General features: G+C 47.6%; 1 protein-coding gene across 1 annotated transcript in view; it reads right to left on the reverse strand.

Moving 5' to 3' along the window:
• Positions 1–23,130, reverse strand: part of tbc1d25 (TBC1 domain family, member 25) — a 37,298-nt gene extending 14,168 nt beyond the window's left edge. The window contains exons 1-2 of the mRNA XM_063035553.1: positions 23,062–23,130; positions 3,699–3,808 (exon numbers count right to left, since the gene is read on the reverse strand). Of these exons, the coding sequence (XP_062891623.1) occupies positions 3,699–3,808; positions 23,062–23,109 (158 nt within the window). The 5' untranslated portion in view covers positions 23,110–23,130. The remainder of the gene's footprint in view (positions 1–3,698; positions 3,809–23,061) is intronic.
• Positions 23,131–24,801: the final 1,671 nt, after the last annotated feature.

Here is a 24,801-nt window from a genome sequence, read left to right on the forward strand (position 1 = left end):
TGCTGGAAGACTCCTTTCTCGATCTCAAACTCCAGCAGCCTCCGCACAACTGCATGGGGATGCCCTAGCCCACCATCCCCCGGAGGCTCGGGTGTCTTCCCCGACCCACCAACTGCTGCAACTCCATGCCATGCCCTGCCAAGCACGGCAACTTTCATCATCGTACTAGGGAACCGTTCAATAATTCTAACAGTGGGATCGAAGCTGTCCTTTTGCCTGGTGGGATGTGCTTTCAAACCGATGGGAGAGGGGACAAGAGAGAATATCCGGGGTGGATGCAGAGGAGATTTACCGGGGGATGCTGCCTGGATTAGAGAGCATCTTTAGTGCGCAGCGGGAGAACAGAAGGCTGCCTACAGGGAAGTGGGACTGAGGTACAATCTCCTCCCAGAATTACACCCTCTGGCGCCGAGGTGGGGTGGGTTCAGTAAAGAGGTCACCCTGAATGCCCACAACAGGGAACAACTGCCTAGGACCCCATGGGAACCCAGAGATCACAGCAGGGACCCTAGAGACTTTGCTTTCCATGAAACAGTAATGCACAGGCCCTATGACCCACGATGGTGTGTCGACCTAGCCCAAGAACAATCTCACCCTTCCTTCCTGTTGTATTAGTCTCTACCACCACCACCCTGGGTATGCACTTACAGCTATGTAAAAAGAGAAAGCCTACCTCTGACTTTTCCCCTAAACATTCCTCCACTCACCTTAAGCGGACTACCTCCAGAATTGGCAACCACCACTGCTGTCCACTCTATCTGATAATCTTGTACACCTCTCTCATCCTCCGTCACTCCAGCGAGCAAAGCCCTGGCTCGCTCAATCTTTCCTCATAAGACATGCTCTCTAATCCAAGCAGCATCTACCTGTCACTCTCTCTAAACCCTCCCATCAGGCAGAAGACACAAAACTCTGAAAACACGTACCACCAGGATCAAGGACAGCTGCTACCCTGCTGTTATTAGACTACTGAATGGTCCCCTAGTACCATAAGATGGCTGGCAGTGGGGAGATACATCTCTACCGAAGGAGGCATAAGGTGCTCCTTCTCTCTGCTAGCCTGTAGGTCACCCTTGGGCAAGGTGTAGCCCCTGCTTAGCCCCCCACCCCCCCACCGATCAGGGTCATATGAAGCCATGGGGGCAGGTAGTGGATGAGCAGCTGGTTCATACTACAAGTCGACCACTGACACCAGGCAGACAATCTCTGAAGAGTACTGATAATGGCTGGGGCCACCCGCCTTGTAAAGACACTGCCCAGAAGGCGGCAATGGCAAACCACTTCTGTAGAAAAATTTGCCAAGAATGATCGTGGCCATGGAGACCACCGTTACTCATGTCGTATCACACGGCACATAATGATGATGATGATAATGAGTACCATAAGATGGACTCGACCTTAAAGTACCTATTTATGACTTTACATCTTGTTTACCTACACTGTACCTTCTTTATAGCTGTTACACTTTATTCTGCAATCAATTATTGTTTTACATTGTTCTACCTCAATGGACTGTGTAAAGATTTGATCTGTATGAACAGAATACATGGTTTTCACTCTATCTTGGTACATGTGACAATGATGAGCCAATACCATGCTATCGATGCCTCATTACACTGGACAACAAAGATTTTGCTTCCTGAGTACTTTTGGGTGTACCATATGGACTTTGGGCTGCTGATCATGAAAATCACCATGCAATTTCTGTATCACACACCATTTTTTTTTAAAGAAGTTGCCTATATTTGTTATTTCCATTCCTAATTCAAGTCAGAATGACTGATGCCAAGATTAAGGAAGGCATTTTTGTTGGTCCACAAACCAATCAAGTCATCAATGACAGGCAATTTGAAGAACTTCTAGTGGGACCGGAGAAAATCACATGGAAGGCATTGCTGAAAATTTCCGTTAGCAACTACAGGGCGCCAGACTATGTACAGCTGACCGATGATGTGCTTCAAGTATACAAAACCATGAAATGCAACATGTCACTAAAGATTCATTTCCTGCACTCCCATTTAGACTCCTTCCCTGCAAATCTTGGTGCTGTCAGTGATGAGCATGGTGAAAGGTTTCACCAGGACATTGCGGTCATGGAGAAACGGTATCAGGGCAACTGGAATCCATCAATGCTGGCTGATTATTTTTGGACACTTAAGCGAGAAGCCTCAGGCACCGAGTACAAATGAAGATCATCAACAAAACATTTTTAGCTCAGTTGAATCGCAAAGCGTCAGCATGGTTTGCAATTAACGCATTAAATTCAATAAGTTAGTTTCACGTTTCTCCAAATTCCTACGTGATACAAAGTCTGAAATTATATTTGTGTTCAGCTTCAAGTGGTCTATCATAAACAAAACAATAAAATTTTGAGGAAGCAACACTTTCAAAAAAATTTGTTGTCTAGTGTTATCATATACCCCTGTAACTTTCCTTTTGGAGTGGAGCCTTTGAACCCCCTGTACGACCTGGCATTTTTGCGGTGTGAACTGAAGTCTCAAAGGTGCAGGGCGGTTGTCGTGTGGTGCTTACGGGCCAAATCGAGGCGGCAGGGACCAGGTCTGAGAGCTGGGAACGAGCCAGTGTTTGGTTGTTGGAGAGGAGATTCGAAGGGACAGAGACGAGGTCGTTTGACCCGGGCCTGAGAGCGAGGAGCAAGCCGAGGTTTGACCAATTTAAGTGCTGGGTAAGGTTGAAAAGGTCAGGGTGTTGGGGCCGGAGGAGAGGGACAGGCTGGTGTTCAGCTCGCTGCTCGCAGGGTTTACTGAGGCTGTGACTGGCAACTAATGAGCCGTGGCCTCACTTTTGTGAACTTCAGTTCAGGATGCTATTTGCTTACTTTTATTGCCTGCACAATTTGTTTTTTTTCTTGCACATTAGGTGCTTAACAGATTTTTTAAATGGGTGAGATTGGGTTTCTTTGTTTTGTGGCTGTAAGGAGACGAATCTCAAGGTTGTACATATACTTTGATAATAAATTCACTTTGAACTTTGAAGCTCCATTAAGTCGCCTCTCATCCTCTGTCACTCCAAAGAGAAAAACCCTAGCTCACTCAACTTTTCTGCAAAATATGTGCTCTTTAATCCAGAGAGCAGCCTGGTACATCTCCTCTGCATCCTCTCTAAATCTTCCACATCCTTCCTATGAGAAATCCAGAACTGAACACGATACTTTAAGTACAGTAGTTTTGGAGCTCGTGGCTTTTTCACCCCCGAGATTTAACCACTAGGATGAAACCAGGGGGTGGATGTGACCATTTATAGACGGCAGGGTTTCAAGAACAAATGGAGGAGTGAAGCAGAGGTGCAGGAACGCACAGCGTGCTAATCATCTTTCCCTGCTATGAAGGAAAAGCTCCTCGGAACAGATGGCCCTTCTGCTGTAGGGAATCCATCACACTCCTGACTTGCAGGTGGGGTAATGTGGCGGATGTGGAGTGCATGGACTAACTCCACTCAGGAAAAGTGGAGAGTGTCCCATCACACTCCTGACTTGCAGGTGGGGTAATGTGGCGGATGTGGTGTAGATGGACTAACTCCACCCAGGAAAGAGGAGTGTCCCATCACACTCCTGACTTGTAAATGAGGGGAAAGATAATGTGGCGGATGTGGAGTGCATGGACTAACTCCGCCCAAGCGAGCAGGGACTGCCTCATCACCCTCCGGACACCAATGGATCCAGGTCTGCTGTCACTCACCTACTTAAATCGAAGGCTCGTATGAGGATGTGCTGGAGGACCTCGAAGGAGGTGATCTGGGGGTCGACGGCAAACGTGCGGAACACTGGAGGAAGCAAGCCTTCGCATTTCTGTTGGGCGAACCACAGGGAAGGAGGTTAGGAGAGCAGGCACATTGTCTGATTAACCAATCAGAAGAGCAGGCAGCACTTGTGGAACAACTAAGAGTGAATGTATAAAGAAATACTCTGCCCTATACATCAAAGTACATACACACTCAGTGGCCACATTATTATGTACACCTGTTTGTTAATGCAAATATCTAATCAAACCAATCATCTGGCAGCAACTCAATGCACAAAAACATACAGACATGGTCAAGAGGTTTAGGTGTTGGTCAAACCAAACATCAGAATGGGGTATGAATGTGATTGAAGTGACTTAAACCATGGAATGATTGCTGGTGCCAGATGGGGTGGTTTGAGTATCTCAGTAGCTGCTGATCCCCTGCAATTTTTACACACAACAGTCTCTAGAGTTTACAGAGAATTATGCAGAAAATATAAAGCACTCAGTGAGCGCCAGTTCTGTGGGGAAGAACACCTCTAATGAGAGAGGTCGGAAGAGAATGGCCAGACTGGTTCAAGCTGACAGGAAGGCGACAGTAACTTAAGTAACCACACATTACAATAGTTGTGTGCGGGTGTGTCTCTGGGCGTATAAAACATCAAACCTTGAAGTGAATGGGCTTCATTAGCAGAAGATCACACCCGTTTCCATTCCTGTATTTAAAAAACTGTATAGTACCACATACTACCTTGATATTCATTTTCTTGCAGGCATTTACAGGAAAAAAAAGAATTTTCAAAAATAAAGACCAACAAACAACCAATGTAGAAAAGAAGACAAACTATACAATAAAGTGCAGGCCCTTTGGCTCTCAATGTTGTGCTGACATTTTAACCTACTCCAAGATCAACCTTACCATTCCCTCTCACCAATTTGCTATCACTTATGTTCCTGTCAAAGAGCCTCTGTGTGTGTGTGTGTGTGTGTGTGTGTGTGTGTGTGTTTATATATAATTGAGACATACAAAATTATGAGGGGTATAGATAGGGTAAATCCAAGCAGGCTTTTTCCACTGACATCTGGGGAAAGAGACCTCGAGGTCATAGGCTAAAGTGAAATATAAACATTGTACTTAAAAGGAAATCTGAGGAGAAATTTTCCTCAGAGCGCGGTGGGAGTGCAGAATGAGCTGTGAGCGGAGCTGGTGGCCACGGCTTTGAATGCAACATTTAAGAGAAGTTTGGATAGGCACATGGTGGGCTTGGTGCCAGTTGATAGGACTAGATAGAATAACAGTTCAGCACAGACTAGATGGGCTGAAGGGCCTGTTTCTGAGCTGTAGTGCTCTATAACTCCACGTGTTTAAAAATAAACTTGCCTCGTACACCTTTAAACTTGCCACCTCTAGCCTAAAATGTATGTCACCTAAAATTCAACATTTCTACCTTGAGAAAAAGGTTCCGACTGTCCTACCTTGCCTATGCCTCCTATCAGGTGCCCCCTCAGCCTCCACTGCCCCAGAACTAAGACTATAAGACATGGGAGCAATTCTGCCCATCAACTCTCTTCCATCACGGCTGATTTATTATCCCTCTCAACCCCCTTTCTCCGACCTCCCCGGACCCTTTGACCACCTTACTATCAAGAATCTATCAATCTCTGTGTTCAATACCATATATCCAATGGCTTGGCCTCTACAGCCAACTGTAGCAATAAATTCCACAGATTCACTACCCTTTGGCTAAAGTAATTCCTCCTCATCTCCGTTCTAAAGAGACGTCCTTCTAGTCTGAGGGTGTGCCCACCTTCTAACCCTACCCCTCATCTTTTTTTTTTCTCCAGTCTTACTGAAGGGTCTCGGCCTGAAACTTCAACTGCACTCTTCTCTAAAGATGCTGCCTGGCCTGCTGAGTTCCTCCAGCATTTTGCGTGTGTTGCCCTAATTATGCTCCTGTATCTTGTGGTCTGATAAGTAAATATCCTCCACTCCATCAGGAAGGAGGTACAGAAGACCGAAGGCACACACGCAGCAATTCAGGAACAGCTTCTTCTCCTCTGCCATCCGATTCCTAAATGGACCTTGAACCCGTGAACACTACCTCACTTTTTAATATATATTATTTCTGTTTCTTTGCACTGTTTTTATTGAATATGCATATACATACTTACTGTAACTGATTCACTTATTTTTTTTCCCCTATATTTATCATATATTGCATTGTACTGCTGTCACCATGTTAACAAATTTCACGACGTATGCCGGTAATATTAAACCTAATTCTGATTCACACTGCACTCCCCTGGAGAAATTGTTCTGCTTTTACAGGGTGAAGATGATGTTGTTAAATTTCCTCCATTCTTTCATCAGGCCATTTACTGAGCAAGTTTACAAAGAGTTCTCACTTCCAACATTAGTTGACCCAGTGCTAACAAGAAGCTCATGTTTCTGTCGCCGGAAGTCAAACTCTTTGACACGCGAGAAAGCACCGACCAATCCCTGCACTGAAATTGACTTCTAAAAATAAAAGTTGGTGTAATTTCATCGTTATTTGCAAATGCTGCTAATCTGATACTACCGTTCTGTGCAGGAGCCTTGAGTACATATATAAATATAGCTAGACATTAGCACAACGTTATTTGTCAACGTGGAGCAGAGTGCAAGTTTGTAAATCTGGCAGGATCAAAGGATGTTGGGAATGGTGAGGTGCGGTGTGGTACAGGTGGCCGAGGAGTGTCAGAGAATGGGGATGGTACAGGTGCAGACACAGACACACCCAGCCCTGAGACACCAGGCAAAGTCATTTGATTCCAAGCAATTGTAGGATTTCTCAGTAATGTTAACTGTTAGGCTAATGTAATGGCTTCTCTGCAATGCTAACTGCAGATGTAATGGTTTCTCTGTAGCAGCAATGTTTGGGTTATAACTACAGGTCGACCTTCACTAATCTGACTACCTGTAATCCGGTTCCTTCGATAATCGGGCACTGGTTATGTTTAATGTGATCCTTCTGTAATTCGGCATTTTCATTAATCCGGAACTCCTCAGGTCCCAATGGTGCTGGATTAGTGAAGGTCGACCTGTACAGACAACGGGTAGCTAACCAATGGGAGACATGTTATTCATTATTCTTTCTTGTATGTCGGGGGCTTTCAGTTGAGGAGGAAGGAGAGGAAGGCCAGGGGCGAGAGTGCTGGCAGACCACCAGATGGCGGAGACTGGAACCCGAGGGTCTGAGTGTCGGCAGAGGTTGTTTGTGGAGGAATACCTACTGCATGAGCTCCAAAGATTTATTGTGCATGAACTATTTTATTAAAAGTGGAGCCTTTTTCTTTTATATTCTGTTTCTCTGCTAACCACATAGCCAAAGTAAGAGTTATAAAGTGTAATCATTTAATCGCATATTGTGTACTGTCTGATATTTTATGTTGTGGGTTTGTCCCAGGGGTACATTACACAGCATCCACACAAACGCGATTATACTGTTTGGTGGGGCAGAAGGTAGCTCCCCCTAGACGAACGTGAGTTAACTGAGCCTGAGTGGTATCATGACAGAATGTCTCTCTAGTGCTTCCCTCTCCCTTCCCATTTTCCCAAGCATGATTCCCCTCTCCCTGCCCTCTTCCCACTCTCAGTCCACAATAGACCCATATCAGAATCAGGTTTATCATCACTCACGTGTGTCAAGAAATTTGTGTTTCGCAGCAGCAGTACATAAAATTACTACAGTACCGTGCAAAAGGCTTGGACACCCTAACTATATTTATATAGACAATAGACAATAGGTGCAGGAGTAGGCCATTCAGCCCTTCAAGCCAGCACCACCATTCACTGATGATCATGGCTGATCATCCACAATCAGTACCCTTTTCCTGCCTTCTCCCCTTATCCCTTCACTCCGCTATCTTTAAGAGCTCTATCTAACTCTTTCTTGAAAGAATCCAGAGAATCACCCTCCACTGCCTTCTGAGGCAGAGCATTCCACAGAAGCACAACCCTCTGTGTGAAAAAGTTTTTCCTCAACTCCGTTCTAAATTGTCTATCCTTTATTCTTAAAACTGTGGCCTCTGGTTCTGGACTCCCCCAACATCGGGAACATGTTTCCTGCCTCTAGCATGTCCAATCCCTTAATAATCTTATACGTTTCAATCAGATCCCCTCTCATCCTTCTAAATTCCAGTGTATACAAGCCCAGTCGCTCCAATCTTTCAACATATGACAACATGGGAATAATGGTGCATAGTTCCCTGAACGTGGAATCTCGTGGATAGGGTGGTGAAGAAAGCTTCACCCGGGAATTAACCTTGTGAACCTACACTGCATTCCCTCAATATGCCTAAGACTTTTGCACAGTGCTATTTATGACTGTGATGCTGCTGCAAGGAAGTTTCTCACCACACATAGACTTGTGTGTCAGACAATAAACTTGCCTCTGTTCTTGGGGTGCAGATCCGCAGCTCACAGAGAGAAAAAGACGGTGGTATGTCATGCTGGTCAGGGTGATACAGCTGCATAAAACTTGAACTGTTGATACACACATCTTGGGCTGAAAATACTGTTCCTCTTTTTCCAGAATCAGTACAGATATGACAAATTACAAGTAAAATGGATTCAGCGGTGGTTGGATGGGAGACGCCAGAGAGTAATGGTGGATAACTGTTTGTCAGATTGGAGGCCGGTGTGTAGTGGTGTGCCTCAGGGATCTGTACTGGGTTCAATGTTGTTTGTCATATACATTAATGATCTGGATGATGGGTTGGTAAATTGGACGAGTAAGTATGCAGATGATACGAAGATAGGTGGCGTTGTGGATAATGAGGTAGGTTTTCGAAGCTTGCAGAGAGATTTAGGCCAGTTAGAGGAGTGGGCTAAAAGATAGCAGATGGAGTTTAATGCTGATAAATGTGAGGTGCTACATTTTGGTAGGACTAATCAAAATAGGACAGACATGGTAAATGGTAGGGCACTGAAGAATGCAGTAGAACAGAGGGATCTAGGAATAATGGTGCATAGTTCCCTGAACGTGGAATCTCGTGGATAGGGTGGTGAAGAAAGCTTTTGGTATGCTGGCCTTTATTAATCAGAGCATTGAGTATAGGAGTTGGGATGTAATGTTGAAAATGTACAAGGCATTGGTGAGGCCAAATTTGGAGTATTGTGTACAGTTCTGGTTACTGAATTATAGGAAAGATGTCAACAAAATAGAGAGAGTACAGAGGAGATTTAATGGAATGTTATCTGGGTTTCAGCACCTAAGTTACAGAGAAAGGTTGAACAAGTTGGGTCTTTATTCTTTGGAGCGTAGAAGGTTGAGGGGGGACTGAATGAGGTATTTAAAATTATGAGGGGGATAGAGTTGACGTGGATAGGCTTTTTCCATTGAGAGTAGGGGAGATTCAAACAAGAAGACATGAGTTGAGAGTTAGGGGGCAAAAGTTTCGGGGTAACATGAGGGGGAACTTCTTTACTCAGAGAGTGGTAGCTGTGTGGAACGAGCTTCCAGCAGAAGTGGTTGAGGCAGGTTCGATGTTGTCGTTTAAAGTTAAATTGGATAGCTATATGGACAGGAAAGGAATGGAGGGTTATGGGCTGAGTGCAGGTCAGTGGGACTAGGTGAGAGTAAGCGTTTGGCACGGACTAGAAGGGCCAAGATGGCCTGTTTCTGTGCTGTAATTGTTATATGGTTATAAGTGTTATATAACAAGATAAGTAGGCTAAGAGAGCAAAAACTAGTTGATGGACCACTCAAAAATCTAATTGCAGCGTGAAGAGGCTGTTTCTAAAACATCGAGTGTGTGTCTTCAGGCTCCTGTACTTCCTGATGGTAGTACTGAGAAGAGGGAATGTCCTGGGTGGTGGTGTGGGGGGTGGGGAGAGAGTGCTTAATGATGTTTGCCACCCTTTTGAGGTAATGCTTTTTGAAGACGTCAATGCCCTTGAATGAAAAAATCCAACCAAAACGAATAGGTTCGGCCCATCCCTCACGGCTAAAGCCCTCCCAACCACTGAGCACATCTACACGAAACGCTGCCACAGGGAAGCAGCACCCGACATCGGGATCCCCACCACCCAGGCCAGGCTCTCGTCTCACTGCTGCCATCAGGACAGTGGTAGAGGAGCCTCAGGACTCACACCACCGGGTTCAGGTACAGTTATTACCCCTCAACCAGCAGGATCCTGAATAAAACGGGATAACTTCACTCACCCCATCACTGAAATGCTCCCACAACCAACGACTGCACTTCAAGTGCTCTTTATCGCACGCTTTCGTTGCTCATCGGTGATTATTTATACTCGCACTGCACACTTTGCTGTTGTCCGCTCTCTGGTTGATCGTTCACTGACCCCGTTACAGTCACTATGTTGTAGACTCCCAGAGTATGCCCACAAGAAACTGAAGCTCAGGGTTGTGTGTGGTGATGCACGTGCACATTGATGATAAATTGACTTGGGACTTTGATGGTGAGGAGGCCGGTGCCCAGTGACAGAGCGGCTGAGTCTGTATCCCTCCGGACCAGACGGTGGTACCTCCAGGGGGAAGCCTCTCCACCACGTCTCGTGCTGCTCTACATTCTATCTGTGACGAGTGGTGCCAGATTAGTAAAAGCACCGGCCAATCGCCCTGCACTGAAATTGACTGTTAAACTGTGCGTGATTTAGTTTGTGTTTTCCTGGGAATGCTGCTAATCTGACGCTACAGTACTGTGCAAGAGTCTTGGGCGTGTATATATATAGTTAGACATTAGCACAACATATTTGTCAACGTGGAGCAGACAGCAGGTTTGTACATCTGGCAGGAGCAAAGGGTGTTGGGAATGGCCAGGATGTGGTGTGGGACAGGTGGCAGAGGAGGAGTGTCAGGAAAGGGGGACACGCCCAGCTTAGTTAAAGACGCTACACGATATCACAGAGTTCACGGCATCTATCAGCACTAATACAGCTGATCCTGAAACCTGCTCAGTAAACCGGCCCGAATGAATGGAGCGAAAGCCTGAAAGCAGGCAGGGAGCGAGGTCTCAGGTCCTGGGGCTCACCCGCTCGGACTTTGGAATACTGGGATTACCGACTCCCTCAGGTATCAGAGCATTTGATGGCTCTGGGCCTGTACTCACTGGGGTTTAGAAAAACGAGGGGAGATCTCATTGAAACATATCGAATATTGAAAGGCCTGGATAAGGTGGACATGGAGAGGGTGTTTCCTTTACTGTGGGGGGGGGGTGGGGGGAGTCCAGGACCAGAGAGACAGCCTCAGAAGAGAAGGATGTCTATTTAGAACAGAGATGAGGAGGAATCTCCTTTGCCAGAGGGGGGTGAATCTGTGGAATTCATTGCCGCAGATGGCTGTGGAGACCAGGACTCAGTATGTTTAAAGTGGCGGCTGATAGGTTCTTCATTAGCCAGGGCATCCATGGGTTAACAGGGAAAAGACAGGAGAATGGGGTTGAGAGGGATAATAAATTAGCCAGGATGGACTGGCGGAGCAGACTGAAAGGGCCAAATAGCCAAATTCTGCTCCTATACCTTTGCTCTCACTGTCCCTCAGTTGCAGAGTTCCTCGGATTACAGCCTTATTTTGTCTCAGTATGCCAGCTGGCTCAGGCCCTCTGCAAAGGGAAGATCTGCTCTGCACACTTAACCCTTGCCTTGACACAACATTCACACAGGAGTCGATCAGATTTATTACCACTGATGTGAAATGTGTTATACCGCAGCAGCGGTACACGGAGACATAAATATCAACTTACAAAGAACCAGCCGCTACATTGGGGACATTTCAATTGGACGGGGCCATGGATGGGAAAGGTTGAGGGGGACGTGGGCTAAACATGGGAAAATGGGACTTGCGTAGATGGGAATCCTTGGCTGGCATGGACAAGTTGGGCCAAACGGCCTGTTTCTGTGCTGTGTGACTCTATAACCAGGAATACCTTGAGGGGGTGTAACAGGCTTCAGAAACTGTATTGTGGCAAAACATCGTGTGTCACGAGAGTGTCTCGGCCTCCAAAAGGGCCGGGCCACACAAACTATTGGACAGCATTGCTAACGAGGGAGCTCCCGTTTACAAGGGGGGGCAAAGGGAACCATTTCCCCCGTGAGTCTCTGCTCAGCACAGAGAACAACTTTGTAAAAATACAAGAAATGAATACCACTCTTCCCCTCAAGCCTGCCCCGCCAGTTCACACCATCGCCTCCCCCAGCATTGTGTTTTCCCTCACCCCCGTGACACCCCTTACCCCATCCTCACGAACTGCCCGTCACCTTCCTCCCTCTGTTCCCCATTTATTCCAGAGTTCCTCAGTTTGACTGCTCCACCGATCCCATCCCGGCTTCTTACATAATTCCCCGTTCAATGCCCCCCTCACCTGCCAGCTTGTCCTCCTTCCCCACACACCACCTTATTCTGGCTCCTTCCCCCCTTCCCCTCCAGTCTTGATTAAGGGTCTCGGCCCGAAACGTCAGCTCGGTATTCCTCTCCATAGACGCTGCCTGACCCGCTGAGTTTGTGCTGAAGATTTCCAGCATCTGCACATTCTTGTGTCTCCTCTTCTGATCCATTTCTCCATCACCTGCACTTCCTTCACCTTTCAAAAATATATTGCCCTTCACTTCAGTTCATGACACAGGAAATAATTAGGCCATTTGACCCATCGAATCTGCTCTGCCATTCCATTAACCCTCTCAACCCCATTCTCCTGCAGTCTCCACATAACCTTTGACGCTCTTACTAATGGGGGAGGGGGCACTGCACAGGAACTTGTAAACTCAGTCAGCTCCATCATGGGCACTAGCCTCCCAGCATCTTTAAGGAGCGATGCCTCAAAAAGGTGGCATCCATCATTAAGGACCTCCATCACCCAGGACAGGCTCTCTTCTCATTGCTACCATCAGGGAGGAGGTACAGAAGCCTGAAGGCACACACTCAATGATTCTTCCCCTCTGCCATCAGATTTCTGAATGGGCATTGAACACTACCTCACTATGTTTTATTTCTATTTGAACTTAACTCTATATATACACACACACTTCTTACTGTGAAGAAGAAAGCCCTTAACTCCGAGTGGAGTCATCGGGACACCGTTTTTTTAAGCAGGCTTTCTTATTTTTATGAGGCCAAGTTGCTAGCTCGACGCTCAACCCAGCACGGATGGAAAGCGTGCCAGGGAGCCGGCTGGATTCGAACTCGAGAGCCTTCGCTCCAAAGTCTGGCGCAGATGCCACCACGCCACCAGCCGGCTACTTCTTACTGTAATTGACAGTTATTACATATTGCAATGTACTGCTGACGCACAAAGACAAACTTCATGATGTATGCCAGTGATATTAAACCTGATTCCGATCAAGAACCTATCGACCTGCACTTCAAATCTACCCAATGACTTGGCTTCCAAATCTGTGCAATGAATTCCACAGATTCACCCTCAGGCTAAAGAAATTCCTCACCTCTGTTCAAAATAGGCATCCTTGCACTCTGAGGCTGTGTCCCCTAGACCTGGACATCCTCTCCACAGCCACTCTATATTTGATAGGTTTCAATGAGATTCCCCCAGCTGATCGCAGGAAAAGTCCTCCTCACTATTGAGGACCTTCATCGAGGACCCTCAGCATCCAGGCCACACTCTCTTCTCGCTGCTGCCATTGGGAAGGAGGTACAGGAGCCTCAGGTCTCGAACCACCAGGTTTGGGAACAGTTATTACCCGCCAGCCATCAGGCTCCTGAACCAGCTCCACAACCTATTGGCTCACTTTCGGGGATTCAACACCTCATGTTCTCAGTAATATTATTTATTTGCACAGTTTGCCTCCTTTTGCACATTGGTTGTTTGTCAGTGTTTCTGTTAATTGATTCTATTGTATTTCTTTGCTGTACTGTGACTACCTGCAAGAAAATGAATCTCAGGGTAGTGTATAGTGACAAAGATGCACGTTGATAATAAGTTTACTTTGAACAGGGGGCAAGCTGTGTTAGTGCTGGAACTTGGAGACATTTGCCAGCTTCTCCCAGCACATCCATGTTTCTATGTTCGTTCGTTCGTTATGCGCCATTTCTTATGACGTGGACAATCACCGTCAATCCGTGACCATGATTGTTCTCGACAAATTTTTCTACAGAAGTGGTTTGCCATTGCCTTCTTCTGGGCAGTGTCTTTACAAGACGGGTGATCCCATCAATACTTTTCAGAGATTGTCTGCCTGGCGTCTGTGGTTGCATAAGCAGGACTTGTGATATGCACCAGCTGCCTTCGTGGCTTCACGTGACCCCGATCGGGGGGGCTAAGCAGGTGCTACACCTTGCCCCAGGGTGACCTGCAGGCCAGCGGAGGGAAGGAGCGCCTTACACCTCCTTTGGAGGAGATGTATCTCTGCCCTGACACCCAAATATACATGTGACAAATAAAGCTAATCTTTAAGACTAACACACAAAAACTGCTGGAGGAACTCAGTTGGTCAGGCTGCATCTATGTGGGGGAATAAATGTTTCAGGAAGAGACCTTTCATCAGAAACTGGTAGATCTTCAAGACTATCAAATAGTTTGATAAGATGGACTCTTGACCTCACAATCTACCTCGGTACGATCTTGCCTCGCTCTGTAACTGTTACGTTTTATTTTATTCTGCTTTAACACGTCCTACCTCAACGCACTGCAATCTGTATCAATGGTAAGACCAAGGAATGATTGTGGATTTTAGTAAGGGAAGCACTAACAGAGGGATCAAGTGGAAAGGGTGAGCAATTTCAAGTTCCTGGGCGTCAGTATCTCTGTGGATCTCTCCTGGGCCCAACATATCAAAGGCACATCGATGATGATACTTAATCAGGACTTTGAGATTTGGCATGTCACAGAAGACCAAAAAAAATCCACAAATGTACCATAGACAGCATCCTAACTGGCTACATCACTATCTGATGCACAGGATCGAAATCATCTGCAGAAAGTTGTGAACTCAGTCAGCTCCATCATGGGCAGTAGGACATCTTCAAGGAACGATGCCTCGAAAAGGTGGCGTCCATCATGAAGGACCCTCAATGCCCAATACGTGTACCATTGGGGAGGAGGTACGGGAGCCTGAAGGCACACGTAATTCAGGAACAGCTTCTTGCCCTCCGCCATCCGATGTCTAAATGGACATTGAGCCCATGAACATTACCTCACTACTTTCTTCTCTCCTCTCTTTGCAATACTTATTTAAGTTTTATTATAGATACATTACTGTAATTTAGTTATTATGTATTACAATGCAAAGACAACAAATTTCACAACATATGCCAGGGATATTAAACCGGATTCAGAGCATCCAACACAAGCTTTCTACTGGATCGCAGCACATGGCAATAGTTAACTTATTTCTCGCCGCCAATCATCTAACTGCGTCCCCTTGTCCAAGTCTCTCCCGCCAGTGGAAGTATCTCCACATCTTTTGCTAGAGCTGTTGGGGAGGGTTTAAACTAGTTTGGCAGGGGGTGGGAATCAGAATGTGAGTGTAGAGATTAAGGTAGAAGGACAAGGGCATGATGCCATGTGTTCTGAGTTGGTGAGGAAGGACAGGCAGGGGACAAAACATAAATGTAGCCAGTTAGAGGGGTTGAAATGCGTCTATTTCAATGCTAGGAGTATTAGGAATAAAGGGGATGAACTTAAGAGAATGCATCAGTACATGGAACTACGATGTTGTGGCCGTTACTGAAACTTGGCTGGAGGAAGGGCGGGATTGGCTGATGCAGGTGCCGGGGTTTAGGTGTTTTAAAAGGAATAGGATGGGAGGTAGAGAAGGCGGGGGTGGGGGGGAGAGTAGCATTACTGGTCAGGGATAGTATCACGGCTATAGAAAGGGAGGACGCTGAAGAGGGAGTGTCCACTGAGTCGGTGTGAGTGGAAGTCAGAAATAGGAAGGGATCAATCACTGTGCTGGGAGTAGTCTATACGCCCCTAAATAGCCCTCGGGATACCGAGGAGCAGATAAGCAGGCAGGTTTTAGAATGGTGCAGGAAATACAGGGTTGTAGTTATGGGTGATTTCACCTCCTGACTGCAAGGGGGATAGATGGGGCTGAATTTGTCAGGTGTGTTCAGGAAGGATTCCTGACACAGTATGTGGACCGGCCGACGAGAGGAGAGGCCATACTGGATCTAGTTCTGGGTAATGAACCTGGTCAGGTGGCAGACCTCTTGGTGGGGGAGCATTTTGGTAAGAGTGACCACAACTCCCTTAGCTTCAGCATAGCTATGGAAAAGGACAAAAACAGGCAAAATGGGAAAGTGCTTAACTGGGGAAGGGCTAACTATGAAGGGATGAGGCAGGAACTAGCGAGAGTAAATTGGAAACAGATGTTCAAGGGTGAAAGCACAGAAGTAATGTGGAGGAAGTTTAGGGACGACTTGTGCTGGGTACAGGATAGGTTTGTCCCTCTGTATCAAGGAAAAAATGGTAGGAAAAGAGAACCATGGCTGACGAAACACGTGAGGCAACTCGTCAAGAGGAAGAAGGAAGCATATGTTAGATATAAGAAGCAGGAAGGGCTCATGAGAAATGCAGGGTAGCCAGGAAGGAGCTTAAGAAAGGACTTAGGAGAGCTTGAAGCAGGCATGAGAAGGCCTTGGCGTGTAGGATTAAGGAGAGCCCCAAGGCGTTCTATGCGTATGTGAAGAACAGAAGGATGACAAGAATAAATGTGGGGCCGCTAAAGGATAAAGAAGGCAACATGTGCCTGGAGGTGGAGGAGGTTGGGGAGGTCCTAAATGAATACTTTGCTTCAGTATTCACAAGTGAAAAGGCCCTTGAAAAGGTGAGGTTGCGAAGGACTCATCCAGAAAGTCATGAGGCATGGGATCAGTGGAACCTTAGCTGTTTGGATAAAAAATTGACTTAGAGGAAGAAAGCAGAGGGTAGTAGTGGAAGGAAAGTATTCTGCCTGGAGGTCAGTGACTACTGGAGTGCCACAAGGATTTGTTCTGGGACCCCTGCTCTTTGTGATTTTTATAAATGACCTGGATGAAGAGGCGGAAGGATGGGTGAGTAAGTTTGCGGACGACACAAAGATTGGAGGAGTTGTGGATGGAGTTGTAGGCAGTCGAAGGTTACAAGAGGATATAGACAGGATGCAGAGTTGGGCAGAAAAGTGGCAGATGGAGTTCAATCCGGTTAAGTGTGAGGTGATGCATTTTGGAAGGACAAACCAGAAGGCTGAGTACTGGGTTAATGGTCAGCTACTTAAGAGTGTGGATGAACAGAGGGACCTTGGGGTTCAAATCTATACATCCCTCAAGGTCACTGCACAGATTGATAGGATAGTTAAGAAGGCCTGTGGGATGCTAGGCTTCATTAATAGGGGGATTGAGTTCAACAGTCGAGAGGTCATGTTGCAACTCTACAAATCTCTGGTGAGATCACACTTAAGAGTATTGTGTTCAGTTCTGGTCACCTCATTATAGGAAGAATGTGGAAGCTATGGAGAGGGTGCAGAGGAGACTTACCAGGATGTTGCCTGGATTGGAAAACAAGTCTTACGAGGCAAGGTTAGCAGAGCTGGGACTTTTCTCTTTGGAGCGTAGAAGGATGAGAGGAGACTTGATAGAGATCTACAAGATTATGAGAGGCACAGATAGGGTGGATAGCCAGTACCTGTTTCCCAGGGCATAAGCAGCAAACACCAGAGGGCATATGTACAAAGTTATGGGAGGGAAGTTTAGAGGAGTCATCGGGGTAAATTTTTTACACAGAGGATTGTGGAATGACTTGCCAGGGATGGTGGTGGAGGCTAAAACATTAGGGATATTTAAGAGCCTCTTGGACAGGCACATGGATGAAAGAAAAATAGAGGGTTACAGGGTAGTGTGGGTTTAGTACATTTTTTAAAGGAATATATGGGTCAGCACAACACCAAGGGCCGAAGGGCCTGTACTGTGCTGCAGTATTCTAGTGTCTAGTGTCTCATAGAAACATAGAAAATAGGTGCAGGAGTAGGCCGTTCGACCCTTCAAGCCTGCACCGCCATTTATTATGATCATGGCTGATCATCCAACTCAGAACCCCGCCCCAGCCTTCCCTCCATACCCCCGATCCCCGTAGCCACAAGGGCCATATCTAACTCCCTCTTAAATATAGCCAATGAACCAGCCTCAACAGTTTCCTGTGGCAGAGAATTCCACAGATTCACCACTCTCTGTGTGAAGAAGTTTTTCCTAATCTCGGTCCTAAAAGGCTTCCCCTTTATCCTCAAACTGTGACCCCTTGTTCTGGACTTCCCCAACATCGGGAACAATCTTCCTGCATCTAGCCTGTCCAATCCCTTTAGGATTTTATACTTTTCAATCAGATCCCCCCTCAATCTTCTAAATTCCAACGAGTACAAGCCCAGTTCATCCAGTCTTTCTTCGTATGAAAGTCCTGCCATCCCAGGAATCAATCTGGTGAACCTTCTTTGTACTCCCTCTATGGCAAGGATGTCTTTCCTCAGATTAGGGGACCAAAACTGCACACAATACTCCAGGTGTGGTCTCACCAAGGCCTTGTACAACTGCAGTAGTACCTCCCTGCTCCTGTACTCAAATCCTCTCGCTATAAATGCCAGCATACCATTCGCCTTTTTCACTGCCTGCTGTACCTGCATGCCCACTTTCAACGACTGGTGTATAATGACACCCAGGTCTCGTTGCACCTCCCCTTTTCCTAATCGGCCACCATTCAGATAATAATCTGTTTTCCTATTTTTGCCACCAAAGTGGATAACTTCACATTTATCCACATTAAATTGCATCTGCCATGAATTTGCCCACTCACCCAACCTATCCAAGTCACTCTGCATCCTCTTAGCATCCTCCTCACAGCTAACACTGCCACCCAGCTTCGTGTCATCCGCAAACTTGGAGATGCTGCATTTAATTCCCTCATCCAAGTCATTAATATATATTGTAAAGAACTGGGGTCCCAGCACTGAGCCTTGCGGTACCCCACTAGTCACCGCCTGCCATTCTGAAAAGGTCCCGTTTATTCCCACTCTTTGCTTCCTGTCTGCTAACCAATTCTCCATCCACATCAATACCTTACCCCCAATACCGTGTGCTTTAAGTTTGCACACTAATCTCCCATGTGGGACCTTGTCAAAAGCCTTTTGAAAATCTAAATATACCACATCCACTGGTTCTCCCCTATCCACTCTACTAGTTACATCCTCAAAAAATTCTATGAGATTCGTCAGACATGATTTTCCTTTCACAAATCCATGCTGACTTTGTCCGATGATTTCACAGCTTTCCAAATGTGCTGTTATCACATCTTTGATAACTGACTCCAGTAGTTTCCCCACCATCAACGTTAGGCTAACCAGTCTATAATTCCCCGGTTTCTCTCTCCCTCCTTTTTTAAAAAGTGGGGTTACATTAGCCACCCTCCAATCCTCAGGAACTAGTCCAGAATCTAACGAGTTTTGAAAAATTACCACTAATGCATCCACTATTTCTTGAGCTACTTCCTTAAGCACTCTAGGATGCAGACCATCTGGCCCTGGGGATTTATCTGCCTTCAATCCCTTCAATTTACCTAACACCACTTCCCTACTAACATGTATTTCACTCAGTTCCTCCATCTCACTGGACCCTCTGTCCCCTACTATTTCTGGAAGATTATTTATGTCCTCCTTAGTGAAGACAGAACCAAAGTAATTATTCAATTGGTCTGCCATGTCCTTGCTCCCCATAATCAATTCACCTGTTTCTGTCTGTAGGGGACCTACATTTGTCTTTACCAGTCTTTTCCTTTTTACATATCTATAAAAGCTTTTACAGTCAGTTTTTATGTTCTCTGCCAGTTTTCTCTCATAATCTTTTTTCCCCTTCCTAATTAAGCCCTTTGTCCTCCTCTGCTGAACTCTGAATTTCTCCCAGTCCTCAGGTGAGCCACTTTCTCTGGCTAATTCGTATGCTTCTTCTTTGGAATTGATACTATCCCTAATTTCTCTTGTCAGCCACGGGTGCACTACCTTCCTTGATTTATTCTTTTGCCAAACTGGGATGAACAATTGTTGTAGTTCATCCATGCAACCTTTAAATGCTTGCCATTGCATATCCACCGTCAATCCTTTAAGTGTCATTTGCCAGTCTATCTTAGCTAATTCACGTCTCATACCTTCAAAGTTACCCCTCTTTAAGTTCAGAACCTTTGTTTCTGAATTAACTATGTCACTCTCCATCTTAATGAAGAATTCCACCATATTATGGTCACTCTTACCCAAGGGGCCTCTCACGACAAGATTGCTAATTAACCCTTCCTCATTGCTCAAAACCCAGTCCAGAATAGCCTGCTCTCTAGTTGGTTCCTCGACATGTTGGTTCAAAAAACCATCCCGCATACATTCCAAGAAATCCTCTTCCTCAGCACCTTTACCAATTTGGTTCACCCAATCTACATGTAGATTGAAGTCACCCATTATAACTGCTGTTCCTTTATTGTACACATTTCTAATTTCCTGTTTAATAGCATCTCCGACCTCACTACTACTGTTAGGTGGCCTGTACACAACTCCCACCAGCGTCTTCTGCCCCTTAGTGTTACGCAGCTCTACCCATATTGATTCCACATCTTCCCGGCTTATGTTCTTCCTTTCTATTGCGTTAATCTCTTCTTTAACCAGCAACGCCACCCCACCTCCCCTTCCTTCATGTCTAGCCCTCCTGAATATGAATATCCCTGAACGTTGAGCTCCCATCCCTGGTCACCCTGGAGCCATGTCTCTGTGATCCCAACTATATCATAATCATTAATAACAACCTGCACTTTCAATTCATCCACCTTATTACGAATGCTCCTTGCATTGACACACAAAGCCTTCAGGCGCTCTTTTACAACTCGCTTAGCCCTTGTACAATTATGTTGAAAAGTGGCCCTTTTTAATGCTTGCCCTGGATTTGTCGGCCTGCCACTTTTACTTTTCTCCTTAGTCTCATGCCCCCTTGTTCTCCTGAACCCCGAGGAACAGATCAAATCTCTTTATCACTTATGGTGGGGAAGCAGAGAGCAATAAACTTCTCGATGAGTGAGCGGGTGGAAGATTAGCAGCGGACGACACAGAGCCCGTGTTACACTACAGGCACCTCCACCTTGATATCCATCTGCTCGAGCTTCCCCTCGCCCAACTCCCTCTCCCTCCGCTTCCACCCCATTCTCCCGTTCACATTTCCTCTGACCCCAACCCCCTCCACTCATCTGCCTCCCCTCCATTCACGGGTATGACCCACCCCTCCCTTTCCTCATCCCTTCTGTCTCACCCCTCCCTCCCTGTGACACACCATCCTCCACCTCCCCCCTTCTCCTCACCAGAAACACTTCATTTTCTCCCCTCCTCCTTTCTCCCCACCTCCACCCCCTACAAGGCAACAATGTGCAGGCCCTTCAGCCCACAATGCTGTGTTAGCATTTTAACCTGCTCCAAGATCAACATCGCCCTCCCCTGCCCTCCATTCCTCTTTCATCCACATGCCCACCTGAGTCTCTCAAATGTTCTGAATGTATCTGCCTCTACCACCACCCCCTGCAATACGTTCCATGTTGTGTAAAAAAAAACTGACATCACCCCCCCCCCCCAGAGATTCCTCCAATCACCCTCATATTAACCGTTCCCACCCTGGGAAAAAGTGTCTGGCAGTCCAACTCAATCTACGCCTCTTATCATCTTGTACTCCTCTATCAAGTCACCTCTCATCCTTTCATATCCAAACAGAAAAGGCCCGAGCTCGCTCAACCCATCCGCATAAGACATGCTCTCTAATTCAGGGAGCATCGCGGTAGGCCCCCGCTGCACCCTCTCTAAATCTTCCACATCCTTCCTATAACGAAGCGACCGGAACTGAACACAGTTTTCCAAGTGTGGTCAAGTCAGAGCTGCAACATTACCTCACGACTCGAACTCAATTCTCCGATCAACGAAGGCCAACACCCCACACTGCTTCTTAACCAGACTATCAACCCCACACTGCTTCTTAACCAGACTATCAACCCCACACTGCTTCTTAACCAGACTATCAACCCCACACTGCTTCTTAACCAGACTATCAACCCCACACTGCTTCTTAACCAGACTATCAACCCCACACTGCTTCTTAACCAGACTATCAACCCCACACTGCTTCTTAACCAGACTATCAACTCGAGCAGCAATTTTGAGGGATGTGTGGATGTAGACCTCGAGCTGCCTTCACACCTGCCTTCACCATCCCTCCTCACCTCTCACCGATCACCAGCACCCCGCACACGCCATCTCCCTCTCTCACCCTTCCCCAACTAACTTGCCCTCCCACCCCTCAAAGCCCCACGCCTCTTATTTCCAACCCCTCACTCAACTCCCTGCCCGCACACCTAACCTCAACACCTCCCCATCCCTCCAGACCCGCAGCGCTCCTACCTTCAACCTCACCACCTCGAATTCCTCCCCATCTCCTGTACACCATTCCTCACCCCTCCCTACACTCTTCCACACTTCCTCATGCATCGACCTCCACCCTCATTACACACCTATCTGCATCCCAACATCTCTTCCCCTCATCCCTTCCTAACACCTAACTCCACCCTCACCCTCCCTCTTCTCACTGCCCCTCCCCTCACTCAGTCACCAACTCCACTCTCCCTCTCTCCCATCCCTCCCCTCAGTCATCAACTCCACCACCATTTACCCTCCACTCACTCCGTCGCTAACTCTACCCTCACCCCCAACCCTTCCCTCACTCATCAACTCCAACATCACTTATCCTCCCTCTCCCCATCCCCTAACTCCACCCTCACTCACCCTCTCTCCCCACCCCTCCCCAACTCCACCCTCACTCACCTTCCCTCTCCCTGCCTCTCCCCTCACTCATCGACTAACCATCACCCACCCTTCCTCTCCCCACCCCGTAACTCCACCTTCCCTCTCTCGCTGCCCCTCCCCGACTCCATCATATTAACTCCACCATCACTCACTCTCCCTCCCTCTCCCCGCCCCTCAACTCTCAACTCCACCCTCATCCTCCCTTTCCCCGCCCCTCACATTAACTCCATCACTCTCCCTCCCTCAGTCATTAACTCCACCATCACTCACCCTGCCTCCCTCCCCTCACTCAGTCATTGTCCACCCCTCATCCTCTCTCTCCCTGCCCCTCACATTAACTCCACCATCACTCACCCTCCCTCTCGCCAGCCCTCCCCGATACCTAAATCACCCTCCCTCTCTCCCCGCCCCTCCCCGACTCCTCACTCCACCATCAGTCACCCTCCCCGATCTACCTCCACCCTCTCTGCCTCAGCAACACCCACGCCACCCCATCCTCTCTCCCTGTCCGCCGCCACCTACCTTCACCCGCACCCTCACAACCTCCAATTCCTCCGCCGCCGCCGCCATTCTCGCTCTGTGTACATTCCCCGGGAAATGACGTCACCTGATCACCGCCCTACTGCGTCACATCCGGCGGAGGGCGGGGCCGCCGCGTGGAACGAAGTTGCCCTGGGCAACGGCGCCCGTTCCTCGGACCCGGGGATAGGAGCGGCCGTTCGGCCCGGCCTCGTCTTTCTCTCCCCCCTAGGGATAGGAGACGGTCGTTCGGCCCGTCTGACACGCCCCATTCCTTTTGGGGGATAGTAGACGACGTTTGTTCCAGGGACCGGAGTTCAGTTCACCTGCCTCACCCCCGTGATGCAGCAGTTCAGCCCATCAGTCCCACCCTAACCCTTGGGATAGGCCGTCTCCCGAAACCTGGGAGTTCAGAGAGGACATTCAGCCCATCTGGGGGGTTAGGAGGGGACAATCATTCCAGTTATCCCTCCTCAAAGGATTGTGCAGGGCATTCAGCCCATCTACCGGGTCATAGGGGATCGTGCAGCCAGTATAGAAGAGGCCATTCTGCAATCTGCCCCATCCTTATATTGGACCTGGCTGACCCCATACAAGTGATAGCAGAGGCAGTTCACTCCAAGTGAGAGTAGCCATTTGGCCCTTGTACATACCCGGAATAGCACAGACCATTCAGCCTGCTAGAGGGCTACTTGTTGGGACAAAGGAGTTGAACTGCCTCTCCTGTCCCCTGATCCCCATCACACGAGCTCTCCCAACTGGACAGGAGAGGTGGCTGACACGCGGGAGGGGTGGGTGAGGCCATCTCCCTTCCCTGACTCTGGGGATGGATTTGAAGGCCTTCAGTCGGAAGCTCTCAGGCTAACGAGTGGCCTCTTGTTGCACGGGCATGAACGGTGAATGAAGGTGTCGAAGGCTGGCTGCCTTGGCGGCGAGTGTGGGTAACGTCACTCCTCCCCCAGCCTGTAAGTCAGGCCCCTGTTGAATGTTTGCAAACCACTGGTCTGTACTGTGTTTACCCTTCTGTGGGTAAATGTGGGGTATTCTCCCGGGAGGTCAGAATCAGAAACTGCCACGTTGTGAAATTCGTTGTTCTGCAGTGGCAGTACATTGCAATACAAAATAATAAAAAAACTGTAAATATATTTAAAAAAAGTTAAATAAGCAGTACAAAGAGAAAAAAAAAAGTGGTAGTGTTCAGGGTTCATTGCCCATTCAGAAATCAGATGGCGGAGGGAAAGAAGCTGTTCCTGCATTGTCGAGTGTTTACCTCCTCCCTGATGGTATGTGCTTCATGATGGATGCCACCTTTTTGAGGCCTCGCACCCTGCAGTTGCCCTGGATGCTGGGGAGGCTGCTGCCCGTGATGGAGACAGCAGTGCCAACAATCCGGGTTCAATTCCTGCCGCTGTCTGTGAGAAGTTTGTACGATCTCCCCGTGACCGTGTGGGTTTCCTCCGGGTGCCCTGGTTTCCTCCCACGTTCCAGAGACACACAGGTTAGGGCACGCTACATTGGCACCAGATGCGTGGCGACAATTGCGGGCTGCCCCCAGCACTATCATTGGGCCTGTGTCGGTTGGTGACACAAACGACGCCTTTCACTGTATGTTTCGATGGACTGCACGTGCAGCAAAGGAAGCAGATTGTTCTAATCTTCCCTTCTTTCTAAACTTGTGGAGCTTGCTGGGCTGGGTCAAGGACAGATGGAGGCTGCTCGTGCTGCAAGAGCTCAGATGGGGCA

This window comes from Mobula hypostoma, chromosome 28, assembly GCF_963921235.1.
Source record: "Mobula hypostoma chromosome 28, sMobHyp1.1, whole genome shotgun sequence".
In the NCBI taxonomy this organism is placed as follows: Eukaryota; Metazoa; Chordata; class Chondrichthyes; order Myliobatiformes; family Myliobatidae; genus Mobula; species Mobula hypostoma.